General features: G+C 39.1%; 1 protein-coding gene across 3 annotated transcripts in view; it reads right to left on the reverse strand.

The window, feature by feature from the left end:
• Positions 1-23,482, reverse strand: part of pgs1 (phosphatidylglycerophosphate synthase 1) — a 51,153-nt gene extending 27,671 nt beyond the window's left edge. For all 3 annotated transcript variants that reach the window (XR_003273212.1, XM_026178326.1, XM_026178327.1), the window contains exons 1-3: positions 23,328-23,482; positions 12,308-12,518; positions 2,547-2,624 (exon numbers count right to left, since the gene is read on the reverse strand). Coding sequence is in view for 2 of the 3 variants with exons in the window: in XM_026178326.1 (XP_026034111.1) it covers positions 2,547-2,624; positions 12,308-12,518; positions 23,328-23,443 (405 nt within the window). In the remaining variant the exon portion in view is untranslated. The remainder of the gene's footprint in view (positions 1-2,546; positions 2,625-12,307; positions 12,519-23,327) is intronic.
• Between the last annotated feature and the right edge of the window lie 686 nt (positions 23,483-24,168).

The following is a 24,168-nucleotide window of genomic DNA, read 5'->3' on the forward strand; positions in this document are numbered from 1 at the left end:
AGAGACGAGAGCTCATAAATACACAGAGGGGCACAAGGGGGTAAGAGTCACAAAGGGAAAAAACACTTAGGGAACACCACAATAGGACACCTCAGAAAACCTGGCCTAAATAAGGAGCGAAAATACAAGGAACCAAGAATACTGGGCCAACATGGCCCAGGACCATGACAGAACTGAATCCTGTTTAGAAGGTACAATGCCGGTTTTTCAAAGCTGTGAATAAATCTTAGAGGGAAAATTAGTGAGGGTTGAAGGGGTAGAACAGCTTTGATTTCTTTTTGATTTCTAGAAGTAGTGGTTATAATGTAGGCTTACACATACAGATATTACATAGGAGGTATTTTTAGGATAAAGGGGGAGCTTATAAATAGAAATGATTTTTATACATATTGCATTTTGTGCTTTTAAAGGAGTTGTGGCTCAAATTTGTCTCTGGAGGGTCACGAGCCTTTGGCTAGCGCTATGATTAGCCAATCTACTGTGAGGATAATATGAGTTCATGAAGGATTGCACACGCTTACAGACACAGAGTTAAGAAACACACATGACAGTATTGATTCCAGGCAAAAGGCCTTAAATTCATTTAGCTTTTAACTGAACTTAAAGAAGGACCAAAGAGGAAGGAAAGCATATATTTTGGTTAAGTCTGATAAACTAGAATTAGGAGGTATTGTTACATTAAAGGGAGCAAAATGAAATAAAAAGGCTATACCAAAAACAGGTGATAACATAGGAAATGTGAGGTTTTAAAATGAAGTTAGTGTTAACACATAGGAGTTGTTTCAAGGCAGCATTTAGCTATGATGAAATGTATACAGGAGTAATTGCTTATATGCTTGAACTTAATTGATTAAAGTGGTTGTTTTCTTTTGGAGTAGATTAACTTGCAGCAGCGACAATTTGTGCACAGGATGTTGATGATCAGATAAGGGAAAATAGAGCGAGCAACCGGACGTGAAACCAGCGCTTAAAGGGATTTTAAAGTGATGAGTAACGTTGAAGAGTATACATAAATACAAGTCAATAAGTTAAGAGCATAATTAGGATCATGCTTTTAATTAAAGAGTCCCAGATAGGATAAGTTAGGGAGATGCAAGAAAAGGTGTTTTGTTTCCTTTGCAGAAGACTGATCTCGGCGACCACAGGAGGGGCGAGGATCCTGGAGATCTCGAGGTTCGAGACCACCAGAGAAGGGTCTGCGTGAGGACACAATGTATTGTGACCTCTGGTTTTCAGAGGTCAAAAGGGGGAGTGTCGAGGAGGGAAATTATTTTACTGCTATTGTTAAATAATTGTTATTGCATTAATAATATAATTTGCAGCATGGATATTGCATTCCAAGGTTTAGACAGTGTCTCTTTCAGAAAGACTGAGTTGCAGGCTGACAGGAAGTTGTATGCAGAAAGAAGCAGGAAGTTATTTTGAGCCGCAGGCTAAGACGAGGCTTTAACAATGTAACAGATAGCTTTATCATTTTATATTAAGGTTTTAGTAGAGGTTCTTGATTAAAACATTTATTTAGTAGAAGACATACACATAGTCTCAGTGAGCTTCTGGTCTGGTAAAAGGTCAGAAGTGCAACAGGTGAATTGAGAAAGAGCATGTGAGGTCAACACACACACACACACACACTTTAAATTAGATTTATTTAGAGGAAGAGGTTAGTTATGTTTGGTTGTAACTACAAAATTGTCTCGGTAAAAGAGGAACCGTTTCTTGTTGTCTCGACAAGAAAGAGGAACAATTCATTTTAAGATAAGAACGGAAAGTACCAAGCCATGAAAATAGGAGATGATTTTCTGGGTGAAAAGTCATGATGATGTTGATCTGATCTATGTATAAAATGTGTCTGTGACGTATGAAGGGGCGTCAGTAAACAAACCCTGATGCTATAAAATATCTGTTCATGCTTTGATTAAGTTGAAGACTACTGGCTGTCTGCGTACAGAGTGTCTTCCCACGCGTGTATTCATTAAAATCATCGTTTGACTTCACCCGGCCGGATCGGTGTGGTTATTCTTCGATCACCTCTTGTACCCTTCCTCAATAATGAATCTTAACAGAGGTTACAGAGTTTGGCAGCACTCACAGCTGATCCCAATGCTTTTAACTGTAATTAAGCATGCTGGCTTGTCTGTGCCTTTTTGCTGTATTTCACCCTCTCCACTGCTGCTTGTACCAGATTGAAAAAACATGAAAAAACGCCAAATACGAGCATCATTCCAGACTGTGGTTTGCTTTGGGTTAATGTTGTTATGCTAGGCTTTTCAAGCATGAAGTACAGCAGGCTGTCACATGCCAATGCTGGTCTCCTTATACCCATAAACCCTTGCATTTTGGGGTCATTCCTTGTAGTTGGTCTGGAGTACATTTTCATTCTGAACAAACCACGCAGTGGGCGTCCTGGAAGAGAAGTCTGACTCATACTTTCTGGCATCTCTGGCCAGTAATGGTATTGTTCTCACCTGCCCAGAACTAAATTCTCTAGTGTTGTGAAAACATAGAGACACACACGCACATGCTTGCGTAAATGCCACTTTTCTCACCAGCTCCTGCTCCAGCTGACCGGTTCCCAGATAGAGGGAGGCCATCACCACCCGCCTCTGTGCAGTCTTGATGCGAGCCTACGGTAAAAGGAGAGAAAAAAAAATACAAATAAGGAATCCCAACAGTGAATGTGAGTGTAAGTCTATGTGGGCGGGAGCTGATACTAGGAAATGATAACGTATTCACGGGAGTTACATTTCCTGTAGCCACATGCAGGCACCTGGCCTGGGGCACAAGGAAAGAAAGCAGTTGTAGTGCAATCATGAGACTGACAAATAAGAAAAGGAAACAGTGTTTATGGTGGAAAAAAAAAAAATCTCCCAACTGTCAGTAATTTTAAAAAAAGAAAAGAAAAAAAACAAAACATAAGGAATTTCATGTTTTACATTTTAGTGACATTATGAAATCATTTATAGTGCTGATGGACTGGTATTTATACACACACACACACACACTTTGCAGGGTTATCCTAAAGACTGAAGGATGCTGTATTGGGCTGAGATCAGGTGACTGATGGGGCCATGGAAGAATATCTAATTTCTTTGCTTTTTTGAGCACAGAATTTAGTCCAATACACCTCATTCATCCTGGTAAGTGGCCTGGTTCTACTGGAAGTCACTGGAAACATGACTATGGCAAAGTATGAATACCTTTTCCTTTCGTACTTTACTCTTCTCATCTTTCTACTATAAGTTTATCTGGGCCTCATCTGTCCAAAGGATGTCTTTCCCAGAACAGGGCAGGCTCCTTCTGATGATTTCTGGTAAAGCCTAATCTGGGCTTCCTGTTCTTGAATGCATTCAGTGGTGCGCATCTTTTTTGTAAGCCCTTTGTATTTACATTCACAAAACATCTCTTGACTCTGGCCACCTCCACAACTCGACTGACTTGAGAAGATGTTGTGAGGAAAAAAAATACTTTAATTTCTAAACAATAAAAACAACCCTTGAAGTAAAGCTGAAAGCCTGCGCTTGAATCTCATCTTGACTGTTTCTTAAAATCAGCTGTGGTGGTGTACGGAGGCAAAAACTTCAAAAACTGTATCATTGTTCAAAAACCAAAGGAGCCATCTGTGTATAAACTACCTGTTCATCACTAAATGGCAGACTCACACACTTAGTGACTACCTGCTGAACACAGTGAGCCACTAGACAGCTACAGGATCAACTTTTTCCCCCTCAGAGGCCATTAAGAGACCAAAACCAGTGAGAATATCGGGAATCTAAACATCAGCTGTCCAGAAAAACAACCCAAAATGGAAATGGAGTAGCATTTATACAGCAGTCTTCTAGTCTTACTGACCACTCAGAGCACTTAACCATACATCCATACAGTGCTATACCCCTTATTCTTTACCACCATTTTTCTAGCTCCAAGCACCAAATAACCTAATATGCATCTCTCTGCACTGAAGGAGGAAGCCAGAAAACCTGTGAGAACCCATAAAGGCAGAACATACAAACTCCACACAGACTCCTACCTGCCATGAGGCGACAGGGCTAACTGGGCTGCACCAACACGCTGCCTGAAATGAGTAATTATGCTGATCTATAACTCCTGGTTAAGTAAACAAATAATATCACATAAGTTAAGGAGTCACAAATCATTTATCCTTTCCCTGAGTGGGAATAACGTTTTCAGGGCATTCAAAGAACTTAAAATAAAAAAAATCCTCCTTCAAGTTATCATCTAGTTAGATTCCCATATAAAAGGGTTATGAGAAGATTAAAAAAAAAAAAAAAAAAACAATGATAAATGTTAAGTTTGATTTTCTCAAACCCAGAATGATACCCTAAAATTCAAAAGAATCATTTACATTTTTGTAAGACACAAAAATTGTAAAACTAACATTTATTTGGTTTTGCTTAAAAAAATATTTTTTTAAATGTCAGATTTTAAAACAGGTATGATTTCTTTAAAAGGTAGACTAAACCGTAATTAAAAACAAAATTCCTTTTACCGTCTGTGGAGATTATTATTAACACTCAGGGCAGAAGAAATACCACGATGTTTTACAATTTGTGGGAAGTGTCCCTTTAAAGCACGCACATCTTAGTGAATAACAAAAAAAATCCTTAAATATTTCTGCACCTTAATGCAGCAAGATCTTCTTGCTTGTTTAAATACCAGTTAGACAACCACAAAAGTTCCTCTTTCTTTTGGCTTCTCATGCCACAAAGGTTGCGACTTGATCATTCAACTACAAGTGATAAAAACAGTCTTCTGACCGTAAATGACGAAACCGGAAAGAGTAGATTTTGTGCCAGAGGTGATCTAAAAATACTTTCAGGTGAAACCTTCCCAGCAATGAGGAAAAGTCAACATAATCACACCCATTCAACACATTCCGGTAACATCCTTTTAACATCAATAGTTTTTCTTATGCAAATATGACACGTTTGACCATTAAAATGCTTTATATTTCATGCACCGTTTTCAAACCTTCTAATATACATTTATATTTATAGAAGCACTGTGATTGCATCTGAGCTCCAAGTGATAATAAAATGAAACAGAAATTCTTCCTAAGTAGAATTAAGAGCCAATTTCTTGCATATAACAAATCTCTTATTGTTCAAGTCTAACTGTGGATTTGCATGAAGGAGGATCCTGCCTGAAAGTCACATGGGTGATGTGTAACTTGGAAGAAAATCATGTGTTTTTGTTCTTTGAAGCTTTAAATGCCCCCTTGTTCTAAGAAATATGAAAGGACTTCAATGTGGTGGCGTAGTTATTTCATTAAAAAAAACAACATCTTTTTAATAGTTGAGCTTTATTTTGATGCGTTTACTCACTGTGACTCTGCACAGTGTTTCAGTTTTGGTTTATCTATTTACTACACTGTAAAAGTCAGACTTTCTTTCAGGATTATCCTATCAGAAATACAGAAATTTCAGCATTTTAAAAGGTGTTTCAGTTATTTTATTTCATTATTTAAGAGACTGAGGCATTTAAATTTATCATTCCTCATCCACCATCGGGTAAATAATAGTCTGCAACTATCATCGAAATCTCTGCACATTTTCTTCAAAGCAGTTCCCCCTCTAAACTGTCTCAACTAAGAGCAAAGTAAATTATACTTACTGGGATGTTACCAAATACTATATAGTACAGACTGTAGCCACTGTGATGTCACCCATCGATTTGTAAAATCCTGTTTTGAAACTACAACTTCGCCATTGTGGTTGTCGCCGAGTTTGATTTTACAAGATGGAACTGGGCATCTGGAACACGAGTACCAAGTTATCAGTTAACGTGCAAGAACCGCCACCAATGCTGTTTGCTTAAGCAAACGGGATCCATAAATTGAATAGTTGCACATAACAAATACATAAACCGGATAATCAGTGCTAAGTAACAAGCACAATCTAACTCACTAAAACTGAAGTACAGACTTTGAAAGTGCTGTTAGTAAACTTCTCTGCACAGTAATCTATATTTCTTAGGGGTGCAACGATATCGATATTGAACCGTTTGATACAGTGCTTTCGGTTCGGTACGCATATGTATCAAACAATACAAAATTTTTAATTTATTTTATCAACTTTTCTTCTGACGATGCTGTCTGTGTTGACAGCTCAGTGGATCTGCGTTCGACTACTCCGCCTAAGCTGCACTGTCGAGCGCAGCGCAAGCTAGCAAGATAGAAGCTAAGCTTGTTGCAACATGGCAAATTGAATCTCCCCCACCCTCATTCAGATCTAGTCTTTGGAACTATTTTAGTCTTCATGTGACGTATGACCCTGAAGGTAAGCGCGTCATGGACAAAAGTAAAACAGTATGTCGGATGTGCCACGCAATGCTCAATTACATGGGTGAGAACTAGTGTGTTAGCGCAGTTTGCTTGTTAACGTGTTGACGCCCCACGCACGGGGCGCTCCGCGGTAGCTCGTTAACGGAGATTTGCCGTGTTGTGGTGTTAACGTCATTTCAGATTAACGCTGACAGCACTAGTGGGAACACAACGAATATGACTGCACATTTACGCCGACATCATCCTAGTGCAAAGACAAGTGGAAGCAGACAAAAACAACAAGCATGCATGCTACAAACTTCACCAGAGTCATTTAGACAGCCGTTAGCACATGATTCTCCTTATGGGGACCTGAGATGTTTAATATGCTGCTGAGAATATAGCCCAGAAGAAGCGTATAGTATAGCTTTTATTTTGGAAAGAGCCATTTCTCTGTAATAAACTCTCTTTTCCAAAGATGAGTGATTTCTCAATCAGATAGATTTATTATTTTATCCTTTTGTTGTTTCAGCAACATTACATTTAAAAAAAAAACTGTTATGTTTGAGTTAAAATATATATTTATCATTTTAATAAATAAATTAAAAAAGCATGAACATTTTTTCGAAAAAATATCGAACCGTGACACCAAAGTATCGAACCGAACCGAACCCTGAATTTTGTGTATCGTTGCACCCCTAATATTTCTATCTTCAATTATGTTAAAATGCTTCAAAAAGGCACCAACGCCACAAACACAGTGGAGAGTTCCTAATTAAGCTGACAATTCACTCGCAATACCAACTTTAATTTTAACAAAATGTAAAGTGACAAGTTATTTAAAATAAAGTAATCAAATGTTTATGGACGGGTAAATTTGTTATAAAAGATAGAACATTTTTGTACCAGATTGTAAACTGTTTGTTTTAGTTACAGCTGTAGTCGGGATATTCTAAGATGAGAATCGGTGGGGATCGGTTTGCTTTTGGAAACCAATTCCAGAAACCGCTTTTTGGCAATTCTATGTTAGCTTCATTTTTCAGCCGCAAAGCCTGCAACTGTGGATTTTATGTGTGAAATATACTTCCTGGACGAGTCTCAACTTCTCAGAAGTAAATAAAGTTTGGGCACAGAGCCTACTTACAGCCGTAAATAAAAAAAACTCAACTCACATATCTCGTCTTTCTCACACTATAACTGAATGGCACCATTTACTCCAGCATGTAATCCTTCGTTTAAGACTGAAAAAACATACAGTGCTGATTGGTTTGTCGCAGGAGTTACATTCTAAAAATAACCCACGACAGGTGAAACCCGCGAAGTAGCCAACTAGGGCTGTTCAATATAACGATATATATCGGATGACGATATAAAAACGTCTATGTTTCATTTTATGCTATCGTTTGTTTCGTGATGTCACAAAAACTGTTTACGGCAAAATATTTTTTCATCGTTTTGATGGTCACTGTAGTGGCTATATTCATTTCTTAAAGTTTTCTCTTTCTCTTATATTTTATATAACCACACTACTGACGGACAAGCGCCTGTTTTTATGCGTTGTGGTTAGCAACAAAGACGGTAACACCATCGAGTGTCCGCTTGTTTATGTTCCACATAAACCTTTCACAATAAAGCTCAAGATCCTGTTGAGACTTTTCAAAATAAACTGAATCACGTGAAAGAGCAGATTGTTTACGGATGAGAAGTAAAAAAGAGCCGCCAGGGCCCGATTTCAGGAAGCGGGTTTAGTGCAAACTCTGAGTAAGTATACCCTGAGTTAACGAAAACTCTGGGTTTTCGGTTTCACAAAGCGAGTTTAGATTAATTCTGAGTGAGTTACTATGACGACACACTCCGTGAAGCTAACCTGCCCCCTAGCAGGTTTACTTCAACTAACCCTGACCTTCTCCGCCTCTTTGTCAGAAACCTGACTGTAGGAAGTGTCAGACATGGCATGCCCCTTCCTTGAAGAGCCAGTAGATGTTGAAGACCAAATTCTCCGCAGAGCTCTCCGCCGGGAGAGAGTGATTAGAGCGCGTTTGGACATTTTATCATTTCCTGATGATTTCCTGTGTGAACGTTACCGTTTTTCAGCACAATCTATAATTTATTTGAATAACATCCTCAGGCCTAATATTGCTCATGTGACACATCGCGGACATGCTCTCAGTTCTGTACATATTATTTGTATTGCACTTCGGTTTTTTGCAAACGGGAGCTTTCTGTATAATATTGGTGACGCTGAGCACGTTTCCAAGGCTACCGTCTGTCGGGCAGTCAGGAATGTTACAGTTGCACTGAAACGTCTCCTGTACTCGTTTGTGGTGTTCCATAGACCCACAAGATTTATCAAAGAGGGATGCCACAAAATTGCAGGTAGCAGGATGAACGAAACTTAATTCATGATGTGGTGATATTTGAACTACTACTTAAATTTTACATTTATTTTCACGGTTCCCAGGCGTGATTGGCTGTATAGATGGCACTCACATTCCAATCATTGCTCCTTCAGTAAATGAAGGAGACTATGTGAACAGGAAGTCTTTCCACAGCATTAATGTACAGGTACATAGCTCCCTGTAGCATTTCAAATTAACAAATTATTTCATTATGGTAATGGATGCTAATTTGTGTTCTCTGCACTGTGAAGATCATATGTGATGCTGCCAACATTATCACAAATATGGAAGCCAACTGCTCAGCCTCTGTGAGTGGTGGTGGTGGTGGTGGACGACCTCCACCTGTTTTTCGGGCCTCCGCTTTTTTTTCTGTTGGCTATAATGGGTCACATTTGAGCATACAGAGTAAGCAAATATGTACTTGTAATGTGCTCAGATAATTTCAATAAGTGCTTACAGAGGGGAAATTAATGTAGCCTCTAACTGCAATTGATTTACATCGGACAAACAGACCAAGCACTATGGCCCATGATACAATTACACCTTACCTGTTTGGACTATATTTTTATATTTCATTTTTACTTGCTGCCAGGAACGTTTGGGGCCTGTTGGGTTGCACCTGCGCTCACGTCACATCACAAAATAAAATGTATAAAATATAAAATAAAATAAAATATAATAAAATAACGTGTTAAATGGGTGGAAATCCCTAGATCAATGTTTAAATTAATACTCACGCATTGACTCTGTCGGCTATGTTTTGCCATGCATGCACCCTTTCTTTTGCAGCTGAGGCTGTGTTACTTTTTTTCCGCAAAATTTGCATGTTATCGGCATATGCTGCCATCAGAATTTCGGCCTCAAGTGCTGTAAAATACATTGACCGCGCCTTCTTTCCCTCCGTCTCCATGGTGACTCGCTTAATCTGTGCTCCACTAATCAGGGCTTTATGTATCCTCGTGCGCGCGTTTAACTTGGGGTTAAAGCAACTCCGCGTTGATTGAACTAATTGTTATCAGCCTTTCTGAAACCGAATATTCCGAGTTGGACAGTTCGGGGTTACTCAACCCTGAGTATCGTTTTTCACTCTGAGTTTTCTAAACCGGCTTCCTGAAATAGGGCCCAGGTGCTAAAAAATAAACCTTAGACTCAAACGTTAGAACAGGCTTTTCCCCGCAGCACGCTGTGTAATAAATAGTTACTTCTAAAAAGTTACACACGGCAGCAGAAGGAAAGATGTCGACATCTACATTTAAAACTACTGAAACTAAAAGAACCCATTTGTAGAGTGTTAAAACCAGAATAAAAAATGAACAATGTGAGCAATGTTCCCTCTAATCTGCGCGCATGCGCAATTGCGCACTGCTGGCACATCTGCGTTGCGCACAAAAAAAAAAAAAATCCAACCTGAATTGAAATTAAAATTAATACTTTAACAATTCTGTTTTGCAGTGTTAGTAAGTGACAGGCTGCTCCCGTATGGGATTAGAACGATGCCACCTTATCCCATAGTCCAGCCAATAATGTGATTCACATTCGTATATACGCAGCTAATCAACGTCGTTGACAGGCTATGACAGCGTCCTTATGTGCCGACACCGGTGTTTTGGCTAGCAAAGCGGCGTGGCTGATGTGGAGTGAAGCCACGTTAATGACAACGTGTACAACCATTGGAGATGTGAGCAGGACAGACGGAACAATTGACGGGAAAAGTGTGGACTTTATACCAGTTTTTAAATTGTGTTGATAGGCCACGTAAAATCAGAGTTATGATAAAAATATATGAAATGCTTGGTTTTCTTCCTGAATACTATCGTTGTTTATATTTACTGCGGGAAGAAACGGTAAAAATGGCGTTTCATAAGGAAAACGCTGGAAAGCACTCTCCACCTGTGAGCAAAAACAAAACCAAAAAAAAACAGCCTTTCCTATTGGTGGAAAAATGTACCATGTCGACCAATCAAAAAAAATGATATGACAATATGGCCATGACCAGTTGTTTAGGAAGGAGGGAAGTTTTAGGAGTGACGGCGGTGTTTTGAGATGTGAGAGATTTGCGATGTTTAGCGCAAATCTTGTGTAGTTAGTGTGTAGTGTAGTCAATAGTTTTGTTGTGTGTGTCAGAACAATGAGGCGACTGCTGAATGTTACAGGTGTTACAGGAGTGATATATCTCCTGTTGTCAGGCCTGCAGGTATCAGGCTGTTGTTCTCCTTTATCTCATAGTGGACAGAAATAATTTTTTGGAGTGGCACAAATAATTTGTGTGGCATCAAATTTGATGCAGAACAGCTGACCTGCTCCCCTCAGGCAGGAGGCTCCGGTCCATTCGCACCAGAACCTCTCGCCATAAGAACAGTTTCTTCCCCTCTGCTGTCGGACACATGAACAATAAACGTACGACTGTTCCCACCACTAACACATGACCCTACGCTGTGTTCACTGCATCATTCCATGTTTTGGCACTGATCACCACCTGCACTCATGTATATATCTTTCTACGTAGCACTTTTAATTCTTATTTTTACTTTTATTTTTTCATGTCTATTTAAGCGCAATTTATGACAGTATGTTTGCACTGAAGCACCGCAGCAATTTCCTAATGTTGTAAACCTGCTCAACATTTGGCAATAAAACTCTTTCTGATTCTGATTCTGATTGTTCTGTAAATAGTTTGAAATGTTTATTTAGAAAATGCTTTGGCTGAATATTTAGGTAAACAGCTGCAAAAAACTTTGTTGTTTGCATAACTCAGTTACTTTTTTTGAAGAAGTAACTATATAATTAATTGCCCAACATTGGTCATTATTTACTGTATTTTGCAGACAGAGTTACAGGACTCTCTCCCAGACTACAGACGCTTTATAAAAAAAAATTAATTAATTAATTTAAAAAAGTTTTGTTTTCAAAATTGGAGTTATTTTTACTTCCAATAGTGTTAACATACTACACAGGTCATGAACAAGATTTTTTTTTAATTTTCATTGTAAGTGGGCTAAAGCACTTAAAAGTAGTCTAACATAAATGCTGTAATTTGATTATTTTAATAAACCATGTAACTTGGATGGATTTGATGCTGGCGTGACCACAGTGTACACGTCTGCTGTTGCTCACAGTGGTCCAAGGGACCGCTCAGGGAGTTTGTGTGTTTGCTCAGACACGTGAAATATTAGAGGGAACATTGAATGTGAGGTATTTAGAACTGAAACTTAAACCACATTATGGGAACACGTGAATCTGATATCATCTTCTTAAGACGGGAATTAACATGTGACCTCAAGTTTTTATTTTAGTGTTTAAAAAGTACCTTGTTTTTCCAGATTGTTTATACCAGAAAAATTATGTCTGGATGCCAGTTTCCTCCTCAAGTTCTCGTCAGCATCAACTAAAACATGTTTGAACAATTAATCATTGTCACCTGCAATGTGGACACTGCAGCAGAGTACACAGAGAAGAGTCTACTGTGATAATAACGCTTCCTTGGTTACCTTGTGGAATTTCATAGTGATACATGTATTAAAAGTCAACACACATCTATCAAGTTTCATATTGAACAGACTAGAGCTTTGTTCTCATTTTTAAAATAAATCCTGTGTAGTCAAACCAGCTAACATGCTCTGAGACAGACCTTCATTGCCTGGTAGAATTGGTCAGGTGACGTCAGAATGTGGATGTGGGAACCTGGCACCCGGAAGGCTGGTACATGCTCTGCCATCCATCGGAAGTGGCTGCAAAGACCTTCTGTTTGCTGGGCTCCGGCTGAGCTGGTGGGCCTGGAGACGCGATGAGGGGCTGGGTCGGTTTCAGCCAGAAGAGGGGCAAGAAGGAGCACGGAGGACCTGCAGGAAACACGGAAAGTAGAGCAGGAAACTCATTTCATGTTGATAATGATCTAATCAAAGCAACTAGAAAATAGTCTGATCAATTTTCTTTCAACCCCACAGGGGCGGGTTAAAACTGAAAAATAAAAAAGGCATAAAAATCAAGTTATCAAAGAACAGACGCTCCATAACAGCTTAGAGCTCTTGTATGATTTCAATTGGTGCCTCGATCAGCTGGCAGTTCAAGGCAATCCATATGACTCGAATAATAACTTATCAATAATTAATAACTCAGCTCCCATTTACACTCCACCACATTCCATTACATTTATGTCTTACAGGTGATCATCAATAGCAGAATCCCTCGAGCAAAGATTTGTAATTAGGCGGCTGCATTTGCAGTAATGTTTTTACCATAACTAAATAGATGACGTCATAATGAGAGCTGTAGTGACGTAGGGAACCTAAATCACACACAAAGTTTGTAAAGAAGTTTTAAAAAGAACAGTTTCCCACATCCAAGGATTTATCATTTCCTTTTGATGATAACCTGTAACAAACCTACTGAATATTATTTGGCTGGCAACTCATGACACCATTTTGTTTTCCATAAAAGTATATTAAACATAACATTAAATCTGCACAATTTCCCATCGCTTTCAAAGGATTATGTTAATGACCTGACGGCCATTTTACAGATAGACAGCAATTATTTGATTATTAAATAACATACAGATTTATAATTAATATAATCCATCCAAGAAGAGACGCCGAGTCTTTCCTCTCCAGCTCTTGGGCAGGGACACCAAAGTTCCCGAACCAGCCAAGAGATGTAATCCCTCAACATGTCTGCTCCAAGGCCTCCTCCTGGTAGGACATAACTGAAACAGCTCACCACCTAGTTCAATTCAATTCAATTTTATTTGTACAGCACCAAATCACAACAGTCGCCTCAAGGGGCTTTATATTGTAAGGTAGACCCTACAATAATACATACAGAGGAAAAACCCAACAATCACATGACCCCCTATGACCAAGCACTTTGGTGACAGAGAGAAGGAAAAAAATCCCTTTTAACAGGAAGAAACCTCCGCAGGGGCCATCAGTTGGGGTGAGAGACACCTAGGCATCCTAGTCAGATGCTGAGGCTAATCAGCTGCTCATGCTTGGAGATGGAGTAGGTGAGCTCCTCACCTCTTAAGTTCACTACCCAGAGCTTGTGACCTTAACTGAGGTTGGGAAAGGATCAACCAGTAAAGCGAAATTAATTAATTTACTCTTAATATATCTGTGTTTTAATAAGTACTTAAATTGAATACTATTCACTTGGGTTGTACAAAATTTTAGAAACACCTTCACCACTGTGAATATAAATTCTGCTTGCCAAAATTACAGAGGAAGTTATATTTCAAAATGAGTTAAAGATTAATTGTTCTTCTGTTAAGTGGCTGACGCAACAATCTCATCCAGCAGCTGAAACGTTCAATCATTTATCAAACTCTTCCTCTGAAGGTGGACCTTGTGGTGACTTTGTTATGCAAGCTGCTGCTTCCAGGAATGACGGTGAACTTTGAAATCATCATGAAAGTTACACAGCATGTATTTTCCATCAAGCTACAGAACGGTGTCAACATCGAGGTTATAAAATTATTTAACCCAATCTGTATTAAAAGCTTTAAAATTGCTAATCTCAGTGTAATGTTTTGTAGTCTAAAGCAAGTGACTAGTCAGCAACACTAGAAAAGTTTTGTCAATCCATTTGCATTCTTCCCTTTAAAAGTGTGTAAGAAAATCGAGCTTTACATGTGGATTTCAAGGAAAATCTACTTGTTGTGGCCCAGATTACTTGTGGAGACGATCACAGGAAGAGAATCATTTTGGAGGTATTGTCTTTTTGTGCCGTCTTTCAGCATCTCAAGTGTCAATGACGTCAGAGCTTTTGACAAGCACACAAACACACTACAGTAAAACTTCCTATAAATTAGGAATAACCAGGATGTTACACCGGAGACAAGAGAGGACATGGCACTCGATAAATGATTAATTGAAATCTAGCAGAGAATTCTGCAGCAGCACAGATGGCGGTACAAGTATAAGATCCAGGGGAGCAAAAGTTTAACAAAGAATCTTATTTTAAGCCAAAATCAGCAAATTTCTTCTTCTTTTTTTTTTAAATCAGGTTTAACTCATGATATTATACATGGAGTTATTATGTCCCAGTGGCCTTTGAAATAAAGATAATGAGCAATTATTTTGAAGCATTATGTAAATTAAGTGCATAAAGTTGTTATGAAGGTGGCTGCTGAGTAGTAAGACTCACTTCTACAAGTACTCAGAGCACGCCCAAGTCCCCATTTATTAGGTACACCAGGTCAAATCTAATTAAAGAGCACAAGAAGTTACATTTTTAATCCGTTTCAGAGAAGTGCTGAAATCACTTTTCACTGATTTCATCACTTTTGTGAAAGGGTCTTTGGGTTCTGTCACATTATACAGACAGTTATTTCTGTTAGCCTTTTTCACGGCCATAAAATATGGAGAGGCGATCATAGAAACACCTGTCAGTAAGAAGGACTGCTACTTTATTATTTAAACTGGGTCACCAATCAGCATTTTATTTTCCACAATTCTAAGGCCAAAATTTTATTTTTTTTTAAACAATTTAATGTTTTTAAAACATTCTCAGGGCCAAGAAAATATTTTTTTTGTAGTGATGGCATCAAAATGTGGAATATATGAACAGAGAATATACTTAAGTATAACTTGCAGCTTGCCAAAATAAACGTTTTGGCTCAAATTCACTTCAGTTGCAGAATCATTTGAAACCGGCACAAAAGGAAACGTATCAGTGTCGGTGTTTTTTGGAAACTAGAGCTCATTTTGAAGTTGAAGCCAGCAGCTTGTTTCAAGAAGGTTGGAACAACACACAGGAAAATTTGTGTAATGTCAAAACACACCTGGTGGATCCAGGACTTACAACGATTGTGCCATACATACTGGTTTGCATTTCATCTCAGCAAAATCCCTTTTCTATACTTTTGCTACTTCATTAGAGTCCAGATTTGCTTCCAGCCAGGCTGGGGAATGACGAGTTCATTTCACATTTGTTTATTCCATTTAATCAGCTGAGTGCAAATTCCAGTTCAAGGAAATCTGCTTCACCCTCTGAAGTCTTAGGCTACGTTCACACTGCAGGTCTTAATGCTCAATTCAGATTTTTTGATCAAATCCGATTTTTTTGTCTGCTTGTTCACACTACAAATAAAATGCGACAGCAAACGCGCTCTATTGTGAACGCTCAAAGCAGCCCGCATGCACAAAAGAAGACGTCACACACAACGCGCTCTGTTTAGACCCAGAACACACAACATTGTTTGACTGATGGCCCTTAATATAAAGACTTCGGACTTGAAAATATTGGATTTGTGCCGTTCACACTGTCATACCATGATCGGATATAGGTCGCATAGGGTCAAAAAAAAAAAAAAAAGCAGTTGTTGAGCAGAGGGACCTTGCAGGCACTGCAGTTACCAACTGCTTTACCAACTCTTTTCTAGGTGACTACAGTCTCAGCTGCCTTTAGATCACTCACAAGTTCCTCCAGAGTTGTTCTCCTTCTGGTTTCACACTGTTCTCATTATCATTGAAACTCCATGAGGTGAGATTTTGCGTGGAGCTCCAGACCTAGGAAGCTTGGCAGTTATTCTATGGTTCTTCCATTTGCCATTAATCACACCAACTATTGTCACTATCTCAGCTGCTTGGCGATGGTCTTCTAGCCCATTCCAGCCTTGTGCACAATCTTGTCCCGGACATCCTTGGAAAGCTCTTTGGTCTTGGCCATGGTACAGTTTTAAATCTGGAGAAATTTGTTTCTTCTACGCACCGTTGTCTTTTACACAGGTAACAAGTTAAGAAGGCTGCCAGCTCGTTACCTGTATAAAATACACCTGGGAGCCAGAAATCTTCCTCATTGATAGGGGAGCAAATGCTTATTTCCTTCATGGAAATAAAAAATTCATTTATAACTTTTTTGAAATGCATCTTTATGGATTTTTTGGTTTTTGTTCTTTGTCTCACTGTTCAATAAACCTACCATTGAAATTATAGACTGAACTTTCTTTTGTTAGTGGGCAAACTTACAAAATCAGCAGGGGTTCAAATAAGTTTTCTGACTGTACACTTTGCACTTATTTACATTTGGTAATATATTTTATGGATGAATAAAAGTAAGTTAAAAAATGTTATTGTTATGATGTTTGGCATAACTGAAAGTATATGCAATATCAACCATCTAATCTGGTAAATTAGTAACACGACTGTGTATAAAAAAAATTTCTTTTAAAGGAGGCAGAGTCTTTGAGAGGTACTCAAAGGCCACTCTGTGAACGACTGTCTAAAAATAGCTCAATTTAGGAACAAATCAGTCAAACATGACTAATCAAAGCTAAATTTCAGGATTGACTGTAAAGCCCTTTACAACCCTTAGTAGTCTGATTTTTTGTAAATGAAAAACAAGATTGTTTTTTTCCTAATGAATCACTGACTGTTGATAAAAATCTGAGAAAACCCGTAAAACATGTGAAAAATGTCAGATGCTTATCTGATGAAAATATTGAGTATGACGGAAAATAATTCATGGCTGCTCAAATAAGAGTTGTATTCAGGAGCACGGATCTGTGGGAAGATGGAACCCTTCATGTGCTTTTTTCTTTTGTCTGCATCCTACATTCATCCCAAAGATGCGGCTCTTTTGTGCTTCTCACACAAGCATGCAGTCTGACAATGCAACCACATTAAAATAATTACAGGGTGGAGTGTTAACCTCAGGCATGCTTGCAACTCTTATCGGCTAATTGTCAGAAGTCCTGGCATTCCTTTACATTGTTTACAACCTTATATTAACCAGAATACAAATACACGGTCTTGCTTTTGGCATTTGACTTTATGTAAATAAATAATAATCAATAAAAGCTACAGAGTCACATCACAGTCACACAGAGTCTAATCATAAACACACAAGAGTGATAAAAAACATCAAGAAACATAACTTCCTCATTTCTACTCATCTTACTCCAAATTATCTCCCTCCTTTTACAGCGGTGCAAATTACGAACGTTATCAAACAGAGCACATCAAGCTCAGTGATTCAGCTCTGTTGTGTGACTCAGCTGACAGGAAGCCTTGACAGTTTTCTGTAAGTTGTAAAAAGACAGAATGGTGTGACAGAGGAAATAAAGATCACACTTTACAATTAATGTTCCAACAGCGTCATATAAAAATATCAGCTTTCAACTCATGTTAGGGGGACATAAAAGTCTACAAAAATAAAATAAAACAAAGTCAAAGTCGATTTATTTTAAAGGGCAGACATAGGAGGGGCATATAATCACCGCATGTCTTCTAAATAAAAGAATTACATAAGCCATCTGATGACTATAGGCAAGGCAAGTTTATTTGTATAGCACAATTCAACAACAAGGTGATTCAAAGTGCTTTACAGAGACATTAGAAACAAAAACAAATAAAAAGCATGGTTTAAAATTGATTAAAACAAGCAAACAAACGATGGAGTTAACTCCCTTTGATTTAACAGAATTAGAGGCTATGCTAGCAATGCAAGGCTTTAGCTGTTGACTTCAATGAACAGAGGAGCTGTTCAGTTCGTCATGTGTATGCACCGCATCTGATTTGATTTAAAGCATGTGACTTAAAAGTCCTTGTAATTTTAAAGGACTTACATCCTCATTCTTGTCAACTGATCCACAGCCTATTCATTTAGCAAACAGGAAATGCTACTTGTTATATTTTAGACCTCGTAAGATGTAAATCCAGAACTTGCAGAAGCCAAAACACTAAACGTACTGAAAGGTGAAGAGATGAGTAAGACGAAGAGGTCCGAGCACTGATGCCACAGATACTAATCCAACTTAGCGTAAATGGGACGTGGTGGGATGACCAACCACAGTTGACAGTATAAGATGGACATAGCCACTATGATGTCACTCATGGGTTTTGGGCTCCATATCTTAAACCTGGTCTAGAGCAGGGGTGTCAAACTCATTTCACATCATGGGCCACATACAGCCCACTTCTTAAGTGGGTCGGACCAGTGAAAATCCCCTTTCTGTAAGTGTAAAGACATTTAACTACACACATTCGATATAAGAAAAAGAAGTGCGATGTCAATAGCACAGCTTTTTTTTTCTACATGATAAAGAAATGCTGCTGTGGTTAACAAAGATTTGTAAAATTAGAGAAAAGGTCCTGGTAGATCATTTTCCAGATTCTCCTATAGTTACAAAACTGATTTATTCACAGATATGTTTATGTGGACCCTTTAAAAAAAAAAAAAAAAAAAAAACCCAGACATTTCTATAGTCAATAGTCAAAAAAGGAACTTTTCGGTCATTTAAATGTTTATCTATTACTTAATTACTTTGTTGTAGTATTAGCGGCCGTGGGTGACATGTTTATCGGTAGGAAAAGCTGTAAAACGTATGAAAATGCAGTAAAAACTTCAAAATCTATGCTCTACTTGACATTTTTTAAAGCCGTCCAGTGGGGCAGATTGAAGTCCTTACTGGCCCCCTGGTCTTATGTTTGACACCACTGGTCGAGAGGTTGTAAGATACCAGCAAGATGAATTCAACAACTTTGACAGTATAGAAGACAGACACGGATTCCACATCACAACAGTGAAGCCAACACTGAAATGCTTTGATAAATGCTTAGCCAATGAGCACGCGGTTTCACAGCCAGATCCTCGTCACATCCAAGTGAAACTGAAGCACAAATTTATTTACAAAATGCACCAACACCATAAACTTGGCGGAGGTCCAGTTGATGCATGGGTAAAGCTTCTTACTAAAGATGCAAGCAGACAGCTGCCACTGTTGGCACACCTGTCAAAGTCAGTCACATCGCCAGCTTTAACGCTTGTGATTATGAAAAGTGACAAGTCCTGAAAAAAAAGAAAAGAATTCAAATTTAACCATAACCTGTAGGTCCTCAAGAATCCCTAAAAATGTTGAACATGCCAAACGTTTCAAATAATGAAGTCAGAGTATCCCTGTGAATGAAAAAGTCTCAAGAAGGCTTCAGAATGCCCTAAGCACTTGTTATTTTCTACTTTTAACGCTGTATTGCACCACAGCGAGAAACATCTCTCAGGTACACAACTCTGTGTGAATACAGAGCTCCACCCCTCTTGTCAAACCTTGTGTTTGTGAAGGGCAGCCAATCAGAAGAAAGGCTCTGACCCTAAAAGTATACGTGCTGAAATGGCTCGTTTTATTAAACAGGATAAACTGAGATTTAGCACCCAGACCCAGATAGGATAAATAGAGATTTTTTTATTTTTTTAAACTGTAAATCAAGTAAAGCCACTCCAGTAGAAGAATAAAAAATGAGCCCATCTATGTTTTGGTTATAATACTAGGGACTTGTTACAGCATGTGTGCACAAAGTCCAAAGTTCTAGCATTCATAAAAGAGCCATTCCCAAACTGCTGCCAAGAAAGCATGAAAGCAATATACTATGGAATGTTCGTTTTTAAATTCCACAAACTATTTCCTTCTGGGAAGCAGACTCGACCCAGGAACTACAGTTCACACCAAAAAAAAAAGTAATGAATGTCTACACCAAGTTGTAAACCTTCAGGGTTAAAAAAAAATGAAACCAGCAGAGAAGTTGCTCTAATTTTCTAACTTCAGTCACAACAATAAATTTAAAGCCTGGCACAAAAGATGATTTGGGGGGTTGTAGTTACTCCTTCATATCACTGTACAGCTGTATCATTTTAAGGCTTAAAGTTAAAGGCATGGCTTTGATAGACAGGTGCCCTGTAGCACTTAGCTGGGTACCTGTATCTGTAAGCTGTGGAGTTTAAGCATGCCAAGCAAGCAGCATCTATAAGTGCACTTATAGATCTGGTGTTTAAATGCACTTACACATTTAATCGAACAGTATAATGTACACAAGAGTGACAAATATGCCACGCAATCGTCTTCCCCATGAGAATCCTGCAGATCCAGAGATTTATTCTAAAAACTGTACACAGGCAAGCTGCTCATCATAGCAGGATGGAAAGAAGAATGTCCCCAACTTTTTCAGTCAATGTCTTACGTCACGAAGATGACAGCCAAGTAATCAGGCTGAATTCTTCACATGGTACAATTTTCTTTTTTATCTTCTTTTGAAACCATCCCTCAAAGACTATTTATAAGCCACTAAGTCAACATGAATGACTGCTGGGACACCCTAAAACCTGTTTACCTCCCCTACAGGGAATACAGTTGTTTTTAATTTCTCAGCTTTTCCTGTTCTGTCAAGTGAAAAATGACTGAAGTGAAAAGCTCTTTTTTCTGAAGTCTAAAGACGACTCAGGCGTGTCACTCCACGTGTTGATTTGAATAGACCCCAACAGCTGCTTGAGTTTAGTTGCAGCTGTGTGCTAGCTGTCACACAACAAGACTGGAGTGAAGGTGGTTGTCAGAAAGGTGTAGTAGTTTAGTATTAGTCACACGCAACGTTACAAAACAACCACAGCACAGCCAAGGCTTGTCTTAGTTAACCTAACACCACAGGTGAAAACAGTGCTTCACCCTCTGTACTAGCGTGTGACGCAGAAGGGCGTGTGAGCCGTGGGTTGCCGACCTCTGATCTAGATAGTAACGGCTGCATGTAGCCGTTACTATCTAGACGGATTTCTCAAGTCCATTTAACATGATCCATCCACTGCGGCTGAGAGAGAAGCTACAGGAAATGTAAGTAATCATGTCCACCATCTCATGGATTGCATACTACCTGACACACAGTCTGCAGTATCTGAGACTTTATGATTTGTTGAGGTGCCATACTGGAGCTCCACAGGGAATTGTGCTTTTTCACATTGCCTTGTACACCTCAGGCTTTTCAGTAAAACTCAATATACTATGTTATTACTAATGGGAGAGAGTGGGAGCACAGAACACTAGGATATTATTTTGTGGAGTATTCTGGGAGGAATCATCTGCTTCTGAATGTGAATAAAATCACATAGACTACTGAAGGATGAGTACGGCTATACAACTCCTGTCTATCCTGTTGATGTGGTGGAGGAGTACCTGTGCGCCCGGGTTTCCACATCAATAACAAGCTGAACTGGAAGCCCAACACAGAGGCTCTAAACAAGACAGAGAAGAGCAGCAGTGGTGGGTGCCAAAAAAGAAAAAAGAAAAAGACAACATAATATTGCAATATTCCGTGTGGAAATATTGTGTCACTACAGGCACACTAGATATACTTATTTTATTAGAGGGCTAACCATTCTGCAATAACGTTAGCCAAGGAAACTTAAATGAACTGAACTGAAAAACTATCCAGCAATAGACTAATTGCAACTCTTGGTGACTAATGGTTGCCCAGAGTTTGAGGACGTTGTGCACTCATGATCACTTGCACAGGTCGCCCGATCGGATGCAACTGTCTGCAAACAGGTGCAGTGTAACTAACTGCAGTTTTTCTGACAGATTATTGAAGGTTTATAAACAACTGCCATTTATTTTTCTATTATCAAAAGCAGATTGCATGTAATTACCAAGTAGACCCCATTCAATCGCACACTGATAGCAGACTCTCTCATGCCAACATTTATGACAGGTTTTAGTGACAATGTTCATATGCTTTACAAGCTTATTTTACAGCAAAAATAACTGAAGCGAGATAACTTTATCTTACTGGATTTTGAGGACATAATTTGCTGTGTCTTGTTACTCCCAAATCTAACTAGCTAGTTCTACTTCATCACAAAGCTCAGAGCCTTTAAAGCTGGGGTCCCCAATCCCAGTCCACGAGGGCCGGTGTCCTTGCAGGTTTTAAATCTCACCCTGGGTCAACACACCCGTATCACATGAGTTCATTACCAGGCCTCTGGAGAACTTCAAAACATGTTGAGATGCAGGGAGAGCAGGGAACAGCTGGGGGACAGAGTGTCTCGAGAGTTGGAGACAGATGGAAAGGTGAAGATGCAAGGAGTAGAGGTGGTAAAGGTGGATGAGTTGGTCAACCATCCAAAGCAACAGTCAGTGCATGAGACAGGTGCAGCAGGTGGAGACGATTGCCTGGGGTGATTTTTGAGGAGGATAGCAGTAAGAGTGAAAGGGAAGGATTAGAAGGTGGTAGTGAGACCTGCTGTGATGTGTGGTTTGAAGACTGTGGCACTGACCCAAAAAAAAGATGAAGACAAGACGCCGAGCTGGCACTGACCATGATGGACAAGATTAGAAATTAGTATATCCGACAGACAGCTCGGATTGAGCAGTGTGAAGACAGGGAGACAAAGCTGGGCTGGAGATCGATGCTAAAGATAGGGTGAGATGAAGGGAAATGATCCGCTGTGGCAACCCCTAAGGCCGAAAGACTATCATTATTACATCATAAGTTCAACTGCTATTTCCAAAATAAAAAAACAAATAAAACATAGCTGGTTTCTTATTCATTCCCATGGTGCACTGCGTGTCAGTTATGAAAACTTCCCCATATGGTTGCTGAGTCTCGTGAAGTTCATTACTGGATATTGATGCGCTAAATGTGACTCTAACTATGGTTATCATTTGCTGTAAACGTGTTATTTTCACTCGAAATAAGTCGGGGTTGGTGGCCAGACATGTTCACGTATAAAGGATTTTAAGACTTCGTGAAAACAGAGGGTCAAAATATTCGTGTCCGATGATGGGTGCATTAGCAAGAGCTACACTAGCAAGGCAAGCTAGAGGTGAGAAAGGCGCTAAGAGAAGTAACACTACAGCGGCAGAAAAAGCGCACTTTTGTCCTCGTGTGTCTTACCCTCCTCGCCGGTCCCGTGCACGGAACACCCGGTCAGATATCCGGGTAAAAACCCCAGCTATGGCCGGTGAGTACACGGAGTACACCAGCCTCCTCCAGGACATGGGAGCCGCCATTGCTGCAGCACTGCGAGTTTGAAAAAACTTTATAGACACCCCTCTCAGTTCACATACACAGACGCTTTCTACACTGTGCAGTACACAAGATTGTAGTGACAGCTCAAACCGTGCCAAGCAACTTCAATTCAGTTCAATTCAGTTTTATTTGTATTGCTTCAAAGCACAACAACATTTGCCTGAAGGCGCTTTAAACTGAAAGGTAAAGACCTTACAATAATAAGACCCTACTGTAATAGGTAAGGTGCTTTTCTTTTAATTAAATAAATTAAATATCGCTGGTTTGGGATCTGTTTTTCTGTGATTTTGGGGGTGATTTTAAGTGTCTTTTAATGACCTGCAAATTATTTATGCTCCATTTTTAAATTAACCACCAAGGCACTCTTTAAAAAAGACATATGTGACCACAGAAAAGCTTAAAGATATATTTTTGGTAACACATCTTCCTGTTCAGTTACCTGTTAAAGGTGTGCCTTGAAGATTTTCAGTCATGCAATGCATGACGTGCATTGTTTCAGCCGACTGATAAATGTGTGTGTATGTGTTTATATTTGGAAGGCTCATAGCACGTGAGAATCTTCATTACTGCTGTCTTATAACAACAATACTCGCAGCAGTACGTTTCAGTAGAATGATATGGAGAACAATCAGGACTACTATCTAACTTTACTGCTTTATTGATTTCAAAACACTTTAAATATGAGTTGATATCTTTTATGGCCTTA

The sequence above is a fragment of the Astatotilapia calliptera genome, chromosome 8 (assembly GCF_900246225.1).
Source record: "Astatotilapia calliptera chromosome 8, fAstCal1.2, whole genome shotgun sequence".
Classification (NCBI taxonomy): Eukaryota; Metazoa; Chordata; class Actinopteri; order Cichliformes; family Cichlidae; genus Astatotilapia; species Astatotilapia calliptera.